The following is a 19,489-nucleotide window of genomic DNA, read 5'->3' on the forward strand; positions in this document are numbered from 1 at the left end:
ATGAACCCTTACCAGCAGCAGCCCATCCCTTACAGCAATTTCGGCACCACTGGCGGTCACGTAGCCTCCTACAATACCGGAAGACACGCCCAAGCTAACCCAGGAACGCAAAGCTTCAGCGGCTATGGCAATGGCGTTGCCTACGCCCAGCCCATCCCTCATGCCTCCCAGGCCGCCTTGACCTCCCACTTTGCAGACAGCGCCCGCACCCAAGTCAACTACGCCCGTACCCACAACGGTCGTCCAGGCTCATCCGCCGAACGTGAACAATACCAAAACATCCCCTCCAACATCCAAATGCCCGGTGCAGCAGCCACCTACGTCGCCCCCGGAACAGTCTACGGCGGGCCTGGGAACTCTGACCCGAGACATGGAAATGTCATGTATGCTTCTACCTCGCTGAAGGGCAACCCCCCAGGACCGACACGGAACAATCACGCACGCGTGGCGCCTGCGTTGAACGGTGCTGTTCCGGCAAACCATGACAAGAAAAAGAAGTGTGCCGAGCCGGCGGTGTTTAGCAACTATGCATATGACCACAGGGGAACACAGGCGCAGAACATGGGTGGGAGTGTCTATCCGATTACTACGAATGGCAACACTTACTTGCCGCCTTGTGGGCATGCCAACCCGAATGTCAAGCCTGGTTGTAGGCATTGTGTGGCTGCTATTGGGGCCACTTCTCGGTCTTAAGTCTTGAAGAGAGATGTTTGGGGTTGACGGTGTTCGGGGATTTGTTCACACTGGAGTTGGGAGCTGAGGGTTAGTGTACTAGGATGAGGGTTGGGGTACTAGATATCTACGCACCTGGGCTTGGTGGTGTTAAACTCAAAAGTCAGGTAACCAGCCACGGCGCACACACTTCTGAATTTTGCACGCCTGCATAGACCAATATCTTCCATCTATTAATCCATCCAAACCCTCCCAACTTTTGAAAGTTTTCTTATTTTTTTCCCTCGCCCTTCGGGGCATTCGGTCAATTTGAAACAATACAGAGAAAATTGGCATGGCACCTGGACCAAGGATGACACGCTACTCAAAGAGACGCTCCCAGTTTTTTCATCACGATCGTGGTTATGCTGCGATATGGGGAAGAACTTGCGTTGGAAATTTGATGCTGTGTTGCTCACGCGACCGGACATTAGTCTTTACCTCCACCGCCCTGTTCTCTATACGAATCTAGATAGCCTCAATCTAAACCGTCACTCCCTTCATCACCTTATCTTTATTCAACGAAAGCGTGTACACCTCCTTGTCCTCCGCAGTTCCATTCCTCGAAAACACCGTCCCCTCCGTCGACTTATCCCCCCCCACCTTCGCCTCATCCACCACCCTGCCACCAATCTTTCCAAACCGCCCCATCATCGTCGCGAACCTAAGCAGAAACCAAAAAGCGCACCAAACCAACCCCCACACAAACGCAGTAGCTCTTTCATGAAGAAATTTCTCTTTGTCCGTCATTGGCGTCCCATCGTCTTTTAGTACGCTTCCCGTCGGTTTATCAGACGTCATGAGCGGAGAGACAACATGAATGTTGTCGGCGAAATGCTCCCAGTCGTTGAGGTAGTAGCCTTCGAGATAGAGGTGGACGACCCAGGGGAGGTCGTTGACAAGGAGCATCACCCAGAGGTAGCGCTTTAGTAGTGTGACGTCGCGGGAGCGGGGGATGATGAAGGTGAAGAGTGTTTGGAGGAGGGTCAGGCGCTTGACGTGGATTGGTTGGAGGTTGGGGACGGAGGAGAAGAGGTCCCTGAGGAAGCAGAGGGGCTCGATGATGCCCCAGAGGAGGTAGGGGATTTTGGGGAGGGCGAGAGGGGGAACTTGGGTGGGGGTCATGGTGTCCTGGCCAATTCTGCTGGGAGAGGTTTTGTTGAAAAGCTGGTAGTAAACTTGGGGAATATGAAGCCGATGTATTCCAAAATGAAGAGTGATAAAGGGAAAGAGCAAAGCGCCAATGTGAGCACAAGTGCCGCTACTGACGGACCAGGTCATGGCCTGGCGCCATGCCTGATTGGTCAAATATTAGTATTGGAAGCCACTGCTGAACTTGAACGCTGCTGTATTTCTGAGTCTGAGTATAAAAGGAAGTTTGTACAGAATACTGATGATTAGTGATATCTTTGTTGGTATTCCCCGTTTTGTTGGTATGGGCTGGTAATCGGCGAAACGTGATGCCACTCCACGACCTCAGGATAGGGCTGGCTCATGCCGGCCGGCTTCAGGTTGGTGGTGCTGTGGCTTTCAAACGCCGTGGGGGAGCAGCCGTAGCTCTCCTCATCAACACGCGTGTCAAGAGCGTCACCATATGACTGCACCATGCGGACAGAGTCTTCTGGTCCCTTGTATCCCGAGGGCGGGGCTGATCCGCTTGATGGTCCGGACTGTTTGTATGGTGCGGGCTTTTTGTTGGAGACGAAGAGCTGGGGAAAGGCTGTGAGACATGCGACGATAATTGCTGGTGGTCTGGTTAGCATTGGGTGTTTGGTTCTCTAAAAGAGTATAGATCAGCCTACCAATGCAAGTTTCGATATAACTCCACAGCCACACATAGCTCGGATCAACCTGACCATTTGCCCAGGTCGCCGAGCTGATGCCAACTACCCTCAGAATGGCGACCAACATTGTGAGAAGTGTGAGGGAAAATAGTCCAATGACGGCCAGCTTTTTGGCCATCCGAAGTTTGGAGTCCCAGATCAAGATGACAGGGATGGACAAGACTGTCATTGTTAGCACCCGCAAGCCAGACAAGCTTGAGATGAAAACTTACCGGCAGCATCAGACAACACATCCAAGGCACAATTAATCCTGAGCGTTAGGTTGGCATAACGGATAGCCGGAGGCTCAGTACACTGAGCCATGATATCAAAGCCCTTCGCAACCAAGCATCCCCACTGAGAATCGCCGATGGAGGTAAGCCATGTTGCCATCACAAATCCCAGGACCGACCACCAAGCGACTCTGATCTTTGTCATGTGCCAGCCAATCCTCCTGAAGAAAAGGAGAAGTGAGAGCTTCACACAAGCCAATGTGCTGTAAAAGAAGATCTGTTCGACAAAAAAGACCCGCATGGTGATTTCGACATCCTTCATGAACTGTTGCAGGTCTGTTGGAAAGGCCGTTCCCGATCCTACAGCTAATATAAACCAGAACTTCGGTGCTGCCCATTGCCATAGTGCTGATGCTGCGATAACGAAAACGGTGCCGAATATGAGGACGGTGTCATCCCAGAACAGTCGACGTGTGGCTCTTAGGCGGGTGTAGAGGCGAACACTGAGAAAGATAGCAGCTATCGAGGCGGCCGTCCAGGAACCTGCCTGTATGCACAAAGAGGCGTCAGCTATTGTGGAAAGGATTTGGGTATGGAAGCGAGCATAACCGAGCGGCCGTGCAACGTGGGCTGCTTGCTTACCATGAAATTCGTCACAGGGACGGCAGCTGGTGAGTTGAGCTTCTGGCTCGCTGAGAGTTCCATGATTTCTGCTGTCCTCGAAGCTTCTGTAGGAATCCAAACTCTCCAGGAAGAATGATCGTCACAAGAATGAGATGTTGATCCACTGCTCGCTGCGGCAGAATGAGAAAAGAAGGCAGAGCTCGGAGCTCGGGAACGCGCGGACCAAGGCAAGATATTGCGAGCAATGGATCGAGCTGAACGGCGCAGGCAAGGAACTAGCAATGATCTGCAGGGAAGAGCAATCTCGTGGTCGCTTCCAGCACCCGACCTACACAGATGGCTGCGGCAAGGAGGTGGAACGTCCAAAGTCTCGTCCGCCAAAGAATGCCCCGTTGGGGAACTATGCTTCCCCCCCAGATCGGTGCATTGTTGATATGGTGGCATTCGGCCGAGATTGAAATGTGCAAGTGTTGTGATGGGGGCTAAAAAAAGGTGATGTTGGCGGCACAGTCTGGCGAGAATGGTGGCACAGCACCTGCATAGTTCCAACGACCAATGCCCCGGGCCTCATGGAGCATGGAGGAAGCGCCCGTTCAAGAACAGTGCTTCATGTTTCCCCAGCCCGTAAGCACTACACCATGCAGTTGGGTTGTCCGGACTGGGTTGCAAGATAAAACCGGTTGTTGCCGGTTGTTGGTGAGATAGAAAGCCACACAAAGCTCGGTGCTGGTCTCTCGAGCAAGAAAATGGGGCAAGCCTTGCGAATTCATCAACTCTCGAATAAAAAACAAGAAGGTTTCCCATATGTTGGGCGGTATATTCGCTGATTGCGTGGACATGGCCCCTGGGTTCCTGAGTCTTGTATGCTTGCCACTGCAAACAACCCAACATACCACCTACATCATGCCTGTTGGTTGACTCGACACTGAAAAGCATCTCTCACCGGGACAACTTCCAAACCCCTTGCTCAAAACAAGCCACAAAAACACCCAACGCAAGCGATACGTGCGGTGCCTAAAGCGAAACTCTGCCAACCCAAAAGAAACTTCCTCAAGTCCCGGCCATGTGCCCGTTGGATACCTCTTGTATACCATTCGGCCTGATCAGAGTACTTTCGATGGCACTGCACATTCTTGACACATGCCAGTACAACTTTTATGGCATATTCCATCAGAGAGGTTACTCCTCCCTCGACTTAAAATGCCAATGCAGATCGTCGATTATCCTTTTGAACTGCCAGACTTTGGGAAGCCATAACGCCATTGGAGCCTTCATATGGACCAGGTGAAGACTTTTGATTTCATCTGCTTGAAGTCTAGACAGTTAATTTTTCCCGTAATGAAGATAGAGATACCTACCGGAGAATGATTCTCTTAAGACATTCATAATCATGGGATCTTGATTGTCTCTTTTTCTGAGGGCGAGTAAAATGGCAGCCGCGGGAACGGTAAAGTCGAACTTACCCGAAGTGAATAGTTTGCCCAGCCTGATGGCGAGAAAGGCTTGTTCCCTTTCCACCAATCTGTATAAGCCGTGAACATTGCGATGCATATGACTGAGCGTCAGCACCTGCCGCAGCGACAGGATGCCCCCATCTTCAACCCGAGACTTCCAGCGCCACTCTTCACCGAGTTCAGGAAGCAAATAAAACAAGACCTAGTCAATGAGTGCACCGAGATCTGTCTGCACACAGGTACCTGAGATTTTCAGGTCACCTTGTGAGCGATATGCCCCAAAGTAATTCCCACTCTCACCACCCCTGCTGTATCGAATATCATGCAGCCACCTGAGGGATTTATCTCCTTCGTAGGTCTCTTACTGCTGGAAGTAGTTGAGTAGTTCCAGCTCGGAAATGAAGGTCGTCGAGGGTAGCTTTGTGGTATCGAGAATCAGAAGTTTGACTTGGTCTCGAAAATCCCGCAAGTGATCGAGGTGTTCCATTCTGTACAGCGCATACTGCAGCGCAAAGAGAGGCGAGCTGCTCTAGCTTATAAAGTTGCAGTCTGATCCACACTGGAAGGTCAAATGGCTCCTCAGAAGTTCGGCGGTATGTCGAGGGTCGGTGAGCTTGTGTTGGAATCGCTTTCTAGTATGAGGGTAGAACAAGGCGAAGATATCCAGCTGTTGGGACTCCCGTGAAAACTCCGTTGTGCAGCGCGGGCGGACGTAGCCGTCAGTTGTTTCTCCGTGGGATTTGGGTGTAAACACGCGAAATAGATATCGTGGAATATGCTCGCTTCAGAAATTTCGGAAGAAATCGTGTGTTCTTGGTGGAAGAGGGTCGAAAGGAATTGGATCTTGTAGCATGGTATCAGTTTGTTGCGGGCCGTCTCCATGGTGACCTTGTCTAAGGTGCTCGACTTGTGCGAAGGGCTGCGGTGATTCTTCCTAGGTGCTGAATGAATGGAGAAGAAAAAGAGGTGAGGCTGGGGTAAGCCAGATTGCACTCAGGTCAATGGAAGAACTTAATGGAAGAACCTTTGGCTTGATATGTGTGGAAGGGAGTGGAAAAGACAAACAAAGCAGCAAACGCAAATGGTGTGTCGTCGGCTAGGTGCCTGAACGGCACGTATCTGGCAGCAGGCCATACACTCGGTCCAATAGAGTTGCGTCACGAATAATAATACCTGCGCACTTGGTTGGGCTTAGACCGGTTGCTGTAAATAACCTAACAAAAGAAAAAAGCATTGGTCGGTATCGCACTTCCAGTCCATGTCAACAATCCACTAAATCGCTATAAACTATCTTCTAGGGCCTTTCAACTATCCTTTAACGCCCTTTTAACAATCTTTTAAAGCTTTAATTACCCTTTAAGCATTATTAACTGTATTTCCACGTCTTTCAACTATTCTTGAAGACCTATTAGATATCCCTTAACGCTAAATAATGATCCTTTGAAACATAGCCAAATTCAATATGGATGGGGGGTGTTAGATAAGGTAAACAGAGGGCTTCGTAAAGGCGCTCTTCAAACAAAACAAAACGATGTGCTTAATGACCCAATCCATGCCTTCAATTCAGTCTTTCAAAGTCCAACTTCACCCATTGCAGTCAATCTGGAAGATTATCAAAATCTCGCCTTCAACCCGGCACAAACTTAGGAAGAGCTATCGGTGCTGGTATGCCTTTGGTCAGTTCATGTTCGGTCCGTGCTGACATCCCAATGGCCCTTCAAATCTGGCGAAGGGCACATGAGAGTGCAAATAGGGCAGTGACAAAGGACAGTGCTTGCTTACTCCGAGGGCAAGTCCAAATGCGCCATTGCGTCCACGATTAGATCGGTGGGCTCGTCGTGCTCCGTGTCATCATCAGAAAACATTCCATCCACATATTCCAAATAGTCAAAATGTTCTTGGATGTCTTGGATGAGAATCCTGAACTGCGTGACCTCCGGGAGCGTCAGCTCGGTGGGAAAGCTGGTATCTACTAGCTGGTAGACATCGGTGATATCAGCTGTAGGAAGTGAAAGTTGTTATCTTTTTAGAGTCATCACAATCCGCTCCGAAGAGAATATACTCACCTTGAAACATTTCCTTGAAGACGCCGAGAATGACGGGGTCTTGCCGAATTCTTTTTTTGAGGGCAAGAAACATAGCAGCCGCAGGTACTGTGAGGTCCAAGTGACGAGAGTGAAACAGTTCGCCAAGGTGGATGGCCTGGAGAACTTCTTCCGTTGAAGCAGGGTTATTCGAGCTGTGAAGCTTCCTGCGAAGTGAAATTATACCTCCACCGCGGACGAGATTCTTCCCCCATCGCCATTGCTCACCGAGCACTGGGACCAAGCGGAATAAGCCACGGTCTTTTAGTGACTCAAGATCCGTCTGCACGCAGGCACCTGCTATATTCAGGTCACCTTGCGAGAGGTACTCCCCGTAATAATAGCCTTCGTTGTGGCGTTGAAGCCGTAGGTTGAGCAGCTTCTTCAAGGTCAACAGTTTCTCTTCCGACTGGCATTTGTCGGGTTCGTAAGAAACAAAGAACTGCAGAAGTTCTACTTCGCAAATGAACGTGCGTCGAGGCAACTTGGTGGTGTCGAGCAAGAGGACTTTTACATCTTTCCAATTGGTCCTAACTCCAGGAGCTACTTTGCCGTTGTGGTCGCGACGATGGTCGAAATATGCGCTTCTGCAAAGCGCATAATGCAGGGCAAAAAGCAGCGAGCTGCTCCAACTGACAAACGGGCAATCTGAGCTAGCGTTTGGCCAACAGGCGAAGTTGAAATGTCTTCTCAGAAGCTTAGCAGTATCTGACGGATAGGTAATCCGGTCGGGATAGCGATGTGCAATGTCAGGATGGAATGAAGCGAAGATATCTAGACACTGGGGTTCCGGGTGCCCTGGGGCCGTTGTAGACAGTGGGCGAACGTGCGAGGTAGTGGTCTCACCGCATGACTTTGGTGTGTATACACGGAAGAGATATCGGGGAATGTCGTTGCTCCGGAAGTTTTGCAGATGGTCGTTTGGGATTGGAGCGCGTGGTGGATAAAATGGAAGACGCTTCTGAAGTGAGGGGATTGATTGGGGTTCCGATATGGGTTCAGAGTCTGATTGTAGCACGGCGGCTTGCACTCTGTCTGAAGTGTTGGTCGTTGAATGTAATGGCAGAGACTCTTCGACTGAGGGGCCGGATCCAGGTTCGGAGTCCAAGTCCGAGTCGGACATCAATGTCACTATTCTTCGAGTGCTGCTCATTGTCGCGAATTTGGGTGAACCGAAGGATGAAGGTCGGCAAAAGTCAAAGGGTGAGTTCGATTCTCTTATACACAAAACGAGAGGGCAAGCCTGGAACACGGCAGCAATTGCTCCAGTTCGGGCTCAAGCATTAGTACCCGACGATGAGGCTGTAGTTGACACTCTCCCGGACACTCGAGCCAATTACGATCGAAGCCTCCATGTTGTGCAAGGTGGCACATGCAAGACAGCATCCTTACCTATCCAGAGAGCAGGAGTTATCCATGTATTTTACTTTAGTCTAGCTAGAACTGCAAGACTTACGGCGTCGGAGTGAGGCCAATATGATGCCGGATTGTCCCTTCCCGTTATTATCTGGAATGTACACGGATTTGGGTTGTTCCGCCTATTCGAAAGCCTGACCGGCAACTGCCTATCAGCGTTGTCAAGCACCGCCACAATCTTTTGCTCCCCAGGGAATGGTAGTCCCAGACCGCGATTATCATTGCGGCCTATCGCATATAACCCCGCACATAGTTTCTCCGTGGGACGTCCATGGCCTCGACCTCCTCATTCGATAGACAGACCCATCCCAACTTGACCGCCACCATGTCGTCACCCGATGATACAAACGACACGCTATCCTTAGTGTCATCATTCTACGGCCCTGGAAACATCAGCTGCTGGCTATTCACCATCGCTGCCGTGCTCGTGACATGGACGCTCAACCCGAGATCCCGCCAACAGGACACTATCACCCTGGACTTCATGGCCGCCCTCGCGATTCCATCAATCGCAGCCGGGCATTTGTTCTACCTTGTTTTCTCCCGTCAACGCCAGGATGAGCTAGGCGAGGAAGCACCATCTATCGACGGGGCCAATTTATTTACAAGCTCGTCACAAGCAGCCATCCGGTATGCTGCCGCAGTAGAAGCGCCGCTCAATGTGTGTGAAACCTTCTCCAGTGTGGCTCTTACGATGTTTGTAATAGCGGCATGGAACGGGGGATTTCGCAGAGCTTTCGCTGTGGTGGTTGCCGGCCTATTGGCATTTTCGACCGAGATCAGTCTCTTCATTCAGACTGCTGGCATCGAAGCAGCTACGTCGAATCTTGGCCGCCCATTTTTGTTCAACTCTCTCGTGACAATGGTTGTAATCCTTGTCATGTTGACCTTCTTCCTCGTGGTGCTGCTGGTAATCGGAATGATGGTTGTCGACTTTAGACTCCGGAGACTTGTTGCTATTAGCGACGCAACCCGTACAGAAATGGAACAGACGTTGAGCCTGAAGATAGCAAACGCACAACGAGTAGAGAGGCTCACGATGTGGCTTACGATTATTCCTTCAGCAGTGTTGGCGCCGGGTGGCTTGATGGTCGGAATACTATCAGCCACCGGATGGCTTGAGGAGACAACATACATCGCTGATGAGCATGGAAAAACGAGGTTGTTATTCTTCATACCAAGAAGCATGGCCACTATCACCGAGTTGGACCAGGCGGTTTCCTTGGCTATAGGTATCTTGACGCTTTGCTTCAGTCTTTGGGGTGCACTGAGGGTGAAATGGCAAGCTGACATAGAGAAACGGGGGTTAATCGATGAGGATCTAGCGAGTGGTCAAGGACTGACTGTCAGGAGCATACTCATGAGTAGCGCGGCAGGAAGACAGCTTTTAGAAAGAAACATGGTGTAGAAATGAGACATCTCGCCCGCCCCAATATGTCCAACATAGGTGCCTTCTGCATCCTGGAAAGCCTGAACAGTGGTTGTCCTATCACAGAGTGCGATGACCGCCGCCGCATGGTTCTCGCCCACAAAAACCAATCCCAGGCCATAACATTATCGTTAAGACACCAAGCCCAAGCTGATATTAACCCCACCATCACCTGCTTTTGCCCATCTTGTCACCGTACCCTTTCTAAGTCTAAACTCACCATACGATGTCTTCCCTGCCAAACACTGACGAGTTCTCCGACATCTCATCCCTCTACGGCCCAGGCATCCTGGTACTGCCTCCTAGCCTCCGTTACCATCACCTGGCTCTTCAACCACAACCAACACGGCAAAGACACCTTAACCAACGATCTAATCGCAGCCCTTGCCTTCCCAGCCGTGACATCAGGCCACGCGTTGCACCTCATCCTCTCCGCACCACCCTACCGATGGGAACAATACGGCTGCTTTGACGAGTCACTTCGATTTCGCATCTGGCTCGCGTGTCCCCACGACTTTGACACCGCGAGCATCAACCGGTATTACCGGGCGGTAGAAGCACCCCTGGCTGTGTGTAACCAGTTTGTTCAGCTGGGAATCATTCTCTTGTTTGCAGCTGCTGGGACACGCCGGCCTTGGAGCGCGTCTTGGATCTTTTGCGTATGGCTGCTGACCATGTGGACGGAGTCGGTCATGTTGCTGAAGGGGGGTGTTCGGCTATTTTTCTACTACGTTCTGATGTCAACAGCGTTTGCATGCTCGTCACCTTGGCTGAATTTCGTTGACAAGTTTGCGTGGGGAATGAGGGGGGATGGTTCGTCAAGTCGCATCATCCCAGCGCATCGACTGGATATGTCTCGACTTTTAGACGCTGGCAAGATCGGCGGTTTCCTGATTTTACCTTTCAGTAAATTCTTGATTCGGGTCAAGGATGTTGTCCTGTCGGTGTGGAGGTTTCGTGATGTCAAAGGCCATCAAGACATTCTCCAAGAGTTTCAAGAACTGTGGTTCAGGCTGGCTTCGTGGCCCTATCCTTCTTCTGTTTTATGTGGCGAGCTTCATTGTATCAGGATTATACGCACAAAGGGCTCCGTTCCTGGCCCAGGGAGTGTCGTTCTACGGCACCAGAAGTCCAGCGGCGATCACCGGCCTTGATCAAGCAGTTTCTCTTTCCATAGGAGTTGTGACCTTGGGTTTTAGTATGTGGAGTACTGTCCAGTCGAAGTATAGACAGACTGCTGAAGAGGGCACGGGTCCGGCGGTCTAGAGCCATCGATTTACATGAATGCTGGCAGATGGCCTATCGAAGACGAGGAGTGTCGAGCTTGATACTGGAATCAAAGCATTGGCGAAAGTATACCTTAATCACCGGGAAACGTCAATGCAAACAGCCCTTCGGGACGGCTTATGTTCAAAAGGGCAAGACGGACCGCATTGAGGTGATAATATCACATGCAGCATTACCTTGTCCATACTCGCCGCACGTCAAGACGTCTGTAGACACGCCCAAGAAAGGAGTGCCGTGAGACTTCAAGACCCTTTCCCAAACGGCTCCCCAATGCAACCCAGGCACCCGCCAAGCTCACCCGCCAACTCAGCCTCCCGCACGCGGATTCCTCGCATATTGAGCCCCACCCGGAAGATCGAAAAAAAGACACAAGGTGCTGACAAGATCAGCTCTCACACACCCTCCTCCCATGGAACAAGCACCCCTGATTGGCCGCCTTACTTCCCGGACCCGGAAAAACACCACTGCTGAATCATCTTCTGATGGAGGGGGAAAATCTGACTTCATGTGATAGGAGCGGGGAAGCTGAGCATCTTCAAACCCGTGCCTGAGCATTGACCAGTCCAAAATAGAGATGGGGGCTTTCATGAGCTCTTCTCAGAATGGCGAAACCCATCAGTATGGTGGCGGCAAGGGCATGCGGGTTCCTACATGGCAGCACTGTAGAACCATCGCCTCGAAGAGAAGAATACGCAGGGAAAGATATTTAGTGGTAAAGCACGACCGGTTAGGTCTGGTCGAGGTGATCATGCCGCGTAGAGAAGCTCCTCGACATGGCCGCGATGCTGGTGTATCACAGTATCAGATGATCTGTTGGTGATTCCTGTTGTATGGTATGCTTCGCCGGTCCGATGATTGTGCGTTGACTGCGCAAGCGTTTTTGGGCCCTTTCATCCGGCCGTGGGGTCGAGTGCGTAAGGGGTTTGAGATTTGGGACGGAAAGAATGAAGGCTGTTTTTGGCATGGTTGGTGGTTGTGACACACTGTGCCGCAACTGCTTCCTCTCTCCGGCTCAGCAACCCACCAACATCCCTGGGGCGAGGTGCTCAGTAGAGGTCGAGCTGGCGATCTGATTGAACCGCGGAAACCAGTGCCTCTCGCTAGATCTGCCTTGTTCCAAGAACCCGGGGTCGCGCTTGAAGCGAGACAGTTTTATTCGTCGTGAAATGATGGCTTGGGCGGTTGCAAAATAAATGAAGGATACGCAGCATCGGGGCCGGCAGAGCCTCTGGCGAGATTTTAAGCAGATCGTGAGCCACATCCCCCACGACTGTGGCACCGGCTCTGGAGATCATCTATCCGTAAATCTTCCGCATCTCATGTCCGTTCGGGTCCCGCTGGCTGCAGGGCTTCGCAATCGCCACGCTGGCCGGGATGTCAGCTCCCAGTGCAGCCCATGGTGGCACGGCACCATTGGCTTCATTAACTTCCATATTTACGCCTCCGTGCTCCACCACCTGGCTCCTGACGACCACCAGGTTGCTTTCACAGTACCCGCCCTTCCCAACGGCCGGCCCAGCATCCTGTGACCCGCCCTCCTGGCAGTCCAACATCGCCGGCGGAGGTTTTTACTATTACTCTCCCGCTGTCTGCCCCGAAGGGTTCCATGTTGGTCCCAGTTGCGGTTTAACCAGGACAAGAACAGCCGAGGGTTTTCCTGCAGTCGAAAAGGGAGAGACTGTTGCATACTGCGTACCAAAGGGCCTTACTTGCACCACAGATATCACCGACTACCGCGGCGGCGTATGGGGCTATACTCGTGATGGAACAGCCTGGGGTGCTAGAGTAACAGTTGGGCCAGCAATCCAGATCCGCTGGGTGGAAGCCGACTTAACCTTGTTCGAGACACATCCCCTCACGCCGGGCTTGACACTCGTCAAAAGCGAAATGGGTGTTGCCACAGCTGTTGCCCGGTCTTTCACCACCGTCATATCGATTGACGATGCCGACTCGACGAGCCTCATCATCGACACCACACCAAACCATGATGGGGGGCGAGGGCCTAGTATCGAAACCGGGGGGGGGGCGCCAGACACCAGGGAACTAGACACCGCGGCATCAAACGGGGGTAATACAAGCGGTTTTGTGATTGGAAACTTGAACCAGGGATCAAGCATCGTGGTGATGGTGGTGGTCTCACTCATCGGAGCACTCATCCTCTCGACGATAGCTTGGTGCTTGATCAGACGATATAAGCGGAAAAAGGGACTGGAGAAGGAGATGCAGCATTCCAACAATGCCGCGCATCAGGAAGTTGGACAGCAACATCACCGGGCATATGCTCCGGGATCGTCGAGAAGAAGCGGACCGAGACTAGATCCTCGTGAGAGAATGCAGATGGATGCCCAAAAAGTACTGCCATCTGACCCTCCAGTTGCCATGAAGAAGCACTTGCCCCAAACAGCCCTGAGGATTGACCCACAACAAAGGCCAAAACCGACTCCACGACGCGGATACTCCGAGCTCGATACCAGCTCACCAGCTCTTGGGAGCGCACCAAACCCCGCTGAGCTCGAGGGAGACACCATAGAAACACCAGCAAAACCATGGGTTGTCCACCAAAGATCATGGCTAAGAAGCCCCTCTGTCTATCACCCTCTCCAATCTCCACGGTCTTTCCGTTCTTCGAGGTCGGCGCGGCGGACGGTGAGAGAATCGTTCGGCGAAAAGGTCAACGACCCGGCAACAGCGCTGGGACGGCTGAGAATACCTTCAGCTGCAAGGTCGACAATGTCCAGGTCATCGCCCACATCAGCCAGTCCTCGATCAGGGAGCTTCTGGCGGATACCGCGAAGCCCAAGGAGCCCCAGGACTCCAACAAGTACCAGATTGAGCCAGCAAATACCCCGACCACCACCAATCAAGTCTGGTCTCAGCAATGAAACGTCACTGTCGAATACGCCGCCAGACATTCTTGAGCGGCGCGACGGGGAGGGCCCCGGGAGTGGGCATCATGATTCGAGGTGATAAGTCGAGGTTTCGAGCTAAAACGCGCCAGGAAATTCGAAAGGCACAGATATGATGCTCCAAAAAGCCGATCACTCGAGTGATGTGCCCTATTTCAGCCTGACCAGGCCCATATTCGAAGGATCGAGATCGAGATGTCGAGAGAGAAGCGCGCATTGATTCGACAGACAAACACGCCCGCCCATCCGCGCCGTCGTCGACGAAGCAAACAAGCAAAAAGTTAAAGCTCTTTGCTTGGCACACCTCAGCTCGGATGCAGCACTGACATCTCCCGATCAATCACCCTAAAGACAACGCGATAAGCCGATAAAAGCACCTAACTGCCACCCATGCACCCCTCCACAACCGGTCAAGTGCCCCGCAATTCTAGGCCCTTGCGCACCTCTCAGGACAGCTCCAGTGGCAACACAAGCTGCACGATGAGGAAGGATCACCCGCCAAAGGAACGCTGATGAACGAGACGGATGGTGGACGGCGAGCAGGCTCGATGGAGATGGTCTGACGTCTGGTATGATATCCTGGGACGATAAATCCTTCCATCTCTCTCGCCTCATCAACCTACTTTCAATCATCTCTTCAACCTTTAAACAAACAACTCCATCAACTTCAATACCTCTGCCATCTCAGTGCACCAAACCGCCAACAACGACAACCCCACCAAACCACTTACACTAAAAATAACCACCACCACCACCACCACCACAACCACTTACACCACCACCACCATGTCCTCCGACAAACCCCACTTCAACACCACAATCTTCACCCAACCCTCCACAGACCTCACCACGTCCCTAGTCTCCTCCCCAACAACCACAACCAAATCCCCCTCCCCAACCCGCACCGCCGCCGCCCGCACCCGCGCCATGTCCGTGACAGAGGAATGGCAGCCCGTCATCAACCGCCGCCAGAGCTGGTCCGCCCAAGAGTACTCCCACGAGATGCACTCCAAGCTCGCCCAGCAGCACGACCTGCGGGGATCCATCGGCGACCGGTCGCTGGAGAGGGACAACGGGCAGGGGTTTAGTGAGCGTTAATTGGCACTCACAACCTACATAACAACAAACCTACTGATAAGACATTGGGGAGGATGGATGGAGTAATGACATGACTTTTGTACGCAGAGAGGCAGGGACGGAAAACTGGGAGCTTTCTTTTGTATTACTACTTTTTGTTTCATGGCAGGCAAACGCAACAAGGAACAACGGACGGATGGAGGGAAAAGGCAAAAGTTTGGGTTGCGGGAACAGGACAAATTCATTCATCCCATTATCATTTTGGACGCAGAACGGGCAGATCATTTCATCGTCATGACCACGGCAAAGCAGCTGTATTTTTTTGAGCAGACGCAATTCTTCATCTGAACCTTTACGTTTTTATTTATCACACCTTTATTCTTCTTCGGCAAAAGTCACCCACATATCAGATGCCAAACTTTGGTTGTCGAGCAACATGTCGACTTTTGATCCAAGGCAGCATTGAGTGGTACGAGCTCAGAAATATCACCAATGTCACATATGTTCATATGCATAATTGCTATCATATCCCGTCCCTGTGATAATCCCGTCCCTGATAATCTCGTCCCTGTTTTTCCTTGCGTGTACTTTCCCCCGTTACTTTGCCCCAAGCGAAGGTAGTGCAGCCCCATGATTCCAATCCCGAACCCATGTTGCTCCCAGATGATGCCAAAATGCATGACCCATGAATGATACGCCGGACCCTGGGGAACCAACCCCTAGGGTGATGAGAGGAGAAATAGGAAAAAGGAAACAAAAGAAAAAAAAGACATGATAGAGACCACCGTTGACCAAGTAGCTCAGTTCTTCTTAACCACCTTCACCCCCTTCCCTTCATTCTTCATCCCCTCAGCTAGCACAGCAACACCAAACGAAACACCCGCAACCCCAGCCGCGCTAACAGCAAGACGCTTGAGAAGACTCCCTTTCTTCTTCTCCTTCTTCTGCTTCTCCTCCCACGCCGAGTGCCTCTCATGCATCTCCTCTGCTCTCTGACCCGGGCTAAAGAAAGTCTCACCCTGCGGAACATAGCGGCCGATCGTCTTCTCCGAAGGCAAGTCGTAGTTGACGAAGCCAGTGGGACTAGCAAACCGGCCGGCCGCGACATTGTACTCCGGGACAAGGCCACCGCCAGTCATGTCGATAGGGTTGACAGGTGAAGTGGGCGATAAAGCTGGGACCGTCTTGGTAGAAGCGACCTGTTCCTCCTTGGCAACGACTGGCTCACGAACCTTGCGGAAGATGAGGACATCGCCGCTGCCGGAAACGATCTCGAAGCCCTGGGCTTGGAGAGGGGCAAAATGAGGGAAGAAGCGGGCGGGGTTGGAGATCCGAAGAAGAACCTCGGCTGGGCTCAAGGGTGTGGCGCTGTCTGGCACGACAGACGTGGTCTCGGCAACATCTATTGCCTGCATCACAGGGTCATAGGCCAAAATCTTGTAGAGTACTGGTTCTGAGAGGTTGGCGGGAGTTGTCTCAGTTCTAGTCTGTTCCTGACGGGTAGATGACTTGTGAAAGGCACCAGTTATTTTTTCCTGTCCAGATGTGTAAGTACCTCGGCCAGACGACGGGCTCAAATCGGTTGGGAGGAGGGATGAGTTGGCCACAGAGGGCTCGGTGCTCCAAGATACTGCGAAATCCTCCGGAAAATCCTGTACGTACTGGCCAGTGAGTCGTTTAGACTTTTTGGGTGTGGGCGTCTCTTTGCCATCCGAAGATTGGTGGCTCGATGACCTCTGTGAGGTGAGAGCGGATTCGGCAGTTGGATTGGCCATCAACTCCTGAACGACCTTTCGGAACTCAGTGGTGATCTCGGACTCATCCTTGGCTGCGGGTATGGCATTCTGCCGTTGAGCGGTGCGACTCGTCTCGGAGTCCTCCAGTGTAAACGCTTCGTGATTGCCCAAGTCGGGGCCCTCGTTCAAGTCTTCTGCCGAGGGCGCATACTTGCCGTCTGGCTCATTGCTGCGAAACCCCCCTTGATACTCGTCCAGATCAGTTGGCTCTGTGATTGAGGCGTTGATGTTTGCGGCGTATTTGCCGTCAGGCTCGCAACTTCGTACTGCCTTGTAACTGTCCAGTTCCACTCGTTCGGGGTCAGATTCGGCCTCAGATACCGCATACTTCCCATCAGGCTCATGGCTCCGGAAGGCTCTGTAGCTCTTCAACTCCGCTGGATCCCGTGTGGGCGCGACATGGGATGCGGCGTACTTGCCATCGGGCTCGTGACTGCGGAAAGGGATATATGTCTTGAGCTCGACAGGATCGTAACCAGCCTGATACTGTTCGGGCGCATATTTTCCATCCGGCTCGTGACTGCGGAAAGCCTCGTATTGTGCGAGTTCAGCTTCATCTTGCGACGGTCGAACATAGGCTTCTGCATACTTTCCATCGGGTTCATGGCTCAAAAATGGCTTGCTGTACTCTGCAATCTCAGCGGGGTCGAGGTTGGGTTCAGCCAAGACAGGGGCGTATCTCCCGTCCGGTTCATGTGCACGAACAGCCGCATCGTATTTGTCCAACTTCTCTGAACTCACCGAAGCCTGCTGTATGGGTTTGTACTTTCCGTCAGGTTCGTGCGAGCTGACCCCATCCTCATACTTCCCAAGGTCTTCTGGTGCAGGTTCTGAGTCTGGACCGATCTTGTACTTCCCATCCGGCTCATGAGAGCGCACAGGCCCGTATTTGTCGAGGTCTTCGTACTCGGTAGACTCTTCTTGGCCCGTGGGCTTTCCATCCGGTTCCTGATGCTTAATTGGAACGTATCTGCCGAGATCTTTGTACTCCTCGGGTTGATCCTGAACTGGGTCTGAGGCTGGATCGACAACGGGTGTATACTTGTCCAGGTCGTTATACTCGGATGTGTTAAGACCGTGTCCCGATCCAGTAATGTTGCTTTCGTTCCACAAGACCTCGGCATGCTTATCGTTAAGAGCATTGACGACATCTGGAACAGACTGGCTACGCGGAGCTGGAGCTGGCTTTTTCGGGACAGCGGCCCAAGGTTCTGAATCGATCTTGACCTTATCGTAGAGTTTCAACTCCGCCTCGGGTGGCGGGCCGTCGTAGAATATCGGCTCCTGTGCAACACCGAGTGGTGGGGGCTGAAATCCCGCGAACTGGGAACGATACGACTTGAAGGTTTTGGTGACGTCTGCCGGATCAAGCGCTGTGACTTTGGCCCGCCGCTCCTGCTTGCCGAAAAGCAAGTGCTCCAGTGGCGCCCTCTCAGCATCCTCAATGTTTTGGCCAGGCCGGATGCCAGTGGGGTTCCCGGGGGTCTTGTTGGGGATATTGCTGCTGGCCCATCTGTTCCTGGAAAGACTCGGCGATTGGTCGGTGCGCCAGTAATCGTAGGGTGAGGACTTGGATGGGTTTGATGGCCTGCTGAAGCTGTTCTTGTCCCAGGAAAGATGCCGATGGAGTATGTCTGCATATCTCTGGCGAGCGAAGCGGTAGCGGCGGCATATATCTCGGTCATGGTCAGCGTCGATGTGGACGATCCATGTTCGGCTGAACCTGAAGCTGCGTGTTTGTTGCTGGTGGAGGTTGAGGACAGCCCCAACCGAGCTTGGTGTAGCCTGAGCACAGCGAGCTCGGCGAGTAAGGGTGGATGCGGCTGTTAACGAGGACATGGTGGTGGAATGACAGGTCAAGGATGGAACCTCGCAGACATGCTACTGGCAGGCAGTGAAGATGTTGACTACCTCTTGTTCTTCATTCGTCGTTAATACTATGGCAGAGGACAAGAGTTTGTTGGGCAAAGAAAGAAACCTAGTAGAGCCAAACTGGCGGAATGCAAACTGTACGACAGGCCGAAGAAGCAGGCCAGCACTTGCAGAACCTTTTACAAACCAACGGTAGCTCCGAGCGGTGGCAGTGAGAGAGGTCTGGTCTAGGAACTCGTGAAACTTTAACGGGTGTGGTCGGAACTTACTTAACAAAGGGGGGAGGCCCAGGTGGCTGCGAACAATGTCGTCAATGATACGATGGCTTTCTAAGGCGGAATGGCCCCCACCAAGTGACGATGTTCGGCGTCAACACGGATACTTAGGGGAGAGAAACGGTAAAACGGAATACGTAAAAAAGGAAGAAGGAAAGAGGGGGAAAAGACAATTAAAAAGAAAAGTACCGGTCAGCAGGAACCATCGTGAGTTTGCCAGAACAACACTGGCCCCTGCGGCAGCAGCACAACCCTGGCCGAAGTGTCCATCACAAGCAAAAGAGAAGGGTACACGGTGATTGTGAGGTGGTGGGCCGGGCGTGCGAGCCAACGGAACGGCTTTTCGGCACGGCGCCTTTCTTGGGTGTGGCTCCTGATTCGTCAAAGTCTCTGGCCATCTCACCCAGAGTTCCTGCGGCGGGCAAGAGTGGACCCTTGCTGTGGGAGGGAGCCACTGACGTGAGCCCGTCGGGTGCGGGGGAGTCTGATAAGCCTGAAACGA

At 52.4% G+C, this 19,489-nt stretch overlaps 8 protein-coding genes across 8 annotated transcripts; 5 read left to right on the forward strand and 3 right to left on the reverse strand.

Annotated features, from left to right (window-relative positions):
* Positions 1-693, forward strand: QC762_0099110 (uncharacterized protein; the record flags this gene model as incomplete). The annotated part of the gene is made up of 1 exon (XM_062884173.1): positions 1-693. One exon carries the CDS (start codon positions 1-3, stop codon positions 691-693), a length of 693 nt encoding a protein of 230 aa, XP_062741035.1.
* A 409-nt stretch (positions 694-1,102) lies between these two features.
* Positions 1,103-3,938, reverse strand: QC762_608003 (uncharacterized protein). The gene is made up of 4 exons (XM_062892480.1): positions 3,410-3,938; positions 2,768-3,314; positions 2,514-2,717; positions 1,103-2,455 (listed from the first exon to the last, which is right to left on the reverse strand). The coding sequence occupies exons 1-4, from the start codon at positions 3,833-3,835 to the stop codon at positions 2,109-2,111; spliced, it is 1,524 nt and encodes a 507-aa protein (XP_062741036.1). The 5' UTR covers positions 3,836-3,938; the 3' UTR covers positions 1,103-2,108.
* Positions 3,939-6,307: 2,369 nt separating this feature from the next.
* Positions 6,308-8,163, reverse strand: QC762_608005 (uncharacterized protein). The gene is made up of 3 exons (XM_062892481.1): positions 6,912-8,163; positions 6,628-6,844; positions 6,308-6,507 (listed from the first exon to the last, which is right to left on the reverse strand). The coding sequence occupies exons 1-3, from the start codon at positions 8,080-8,082 to the stop codon at positions 6,489-6,491; spliced, it is 1,407 nt and encodes a 468-aa protein (XP_062741037.1). The 5' UTR covers positions 8,083-8,163; the 3' UTR covers positions 6,308-6,488.
* A 453-nt stretch (positions 8,164-8,616) lies between these two features.
* QC762_608010 (uncharacterized protein) lies at positions 8,617-9,753 on the forward strand (the record flags this gene model as incomplete). Its single annotated transcript, XM_062892482.1, has 1 exon — positions 8,617-9,753. One exon carries the CDS (start codon positions 8,617-8,619, stop codon positions 9,751-9,753), a length of 1,137 nt encoding a protein of 378 aa, XP_062741038.1.
* A 107-nt stretch (positions 9,754-9,860) lies between these two features.
* On the forward strand, positions 9,861-10,928 carry QC762_0099150 (uncharacterized protein; the record flags this gene model as incomplete). Its single annotated transcript, XM_062884174.1, has 1 exon — positions 9,861-10,928. The coding sequence occupies one exon, from the start codon at positions 9,861-9,863 to the stop codon at positions 10,926-10,928; it is 1,068 nt and encodes a 355-aa protein (XP_062741039.1).
* Positions 10,929-12,435: 1,507 nt separating this feature from the next.
* QC762_608020 (uncharacterized protein) lies at positions 12,436-14,028 on the forward strand (the record flags this gene model as incomplete). The annotated part of the gene is made up of 1 exon (XM_062892483.1): positions 12,436-14,028. One exon carries the CDS (start codon positions 12,436-12,438, stop codon positions 14,026-14,028), a length of 1,593 nt encoding a protein of 530 aa, XP_062741040.1.
* A 725-nt stretch (positions 14,029-14,753) lies between these two features.
* On the forward strand, positions 14,754-15,065 carry QC762_608025 (uncharacterized protein; the record flags this gene model as incomplete). The annotated part of the gene is made up of 1 exon (XM_062892484.1): positions 14,754-15,065. The coding sequence occupies one exon, from the start codon at positions 14,754-14,756 to the stop codon at positions 15,063-15,065; it is 312 nt and encodes a 103-aa protein (XP_062741041.1).
* A 779-nt stretch (positions 15,066-15,844) lies between these two features.
* QC762_608030 (uncharacterized protein) lies at positions 15,845-19,247 on the reverse strand (the record flags this gene model as incomplete). Its single annotated transcript, XM_062892485.1, has 3 exons — positions 18,982-19,247; positions 16,707-18,759; positions 15,845-16,526 (listed from the first exon to the last, which is right to left on the reverse strand). The coding sequence occupies exons 2-3, from the start codon at positions 18,677-18,679 to the stop codon at positions 15,845-15,847; spliced, it is 2,655 nt and encodes an 884-aa protein (XP_062741042.1). The 5' UTR covers positions 18,680-18,759; positions 18,982-19,247.
* Positions 19,248-19,489: the final 242 nt, after the last annotated feature.

The sequence above is a fragment of the Podospora pseudocomata genome, chromosome 6, assembly GCF_035222375.1.
Source record: "Podospora pseudocomata strain CBS 415.72m chromosome 6, whole genome shotgun sequence".
Lineage (NCBI taxonomy): Eukaryota > Fungi > Ascomycota > Sordariomycetes > Sordariales > Podosporaceae > Podospora > Podospora pseudocomata.

Bases quoted from the DNA above. Each gene is read 5' to 3' on its own strand.
- QC762_608005 (XM_062892481.1), bottom strand. From the start codon at position 8,082: ATGAGCAGCACTCGAAGAATAGTGACATTGATGTCCGACTCGGACTTG. The intron at 6,845-6,911 runs GTGAGTATATTC...CACTTCCTACAG, and splicing joins CTTCAAGGAAATGTTTCAAG to CTGATATCACCGATGTCTAC.
- QC762_608003 (XM_062892480.1), bottom strand. From the start codon at position 3,835: ATGCCACCATATCAACAATGCACCGATCTGGGGGGGAAGCATAGTTCC. The intron at 3,315-3,409 runs GTAAGCAAGCAG...TTGTGCATACAG, and splicing joins TCCCTGTGACGAATTTCATG to GCAGGTTCCTGGACGGCCGC. The intron at 2,718-2,767 runs GTAAGTTTTCAT...TAACAATGACAG, and splicing joins TGTGTTGTCTGATGCTGCCG to TCTTGTCCATCCCTGTCATC.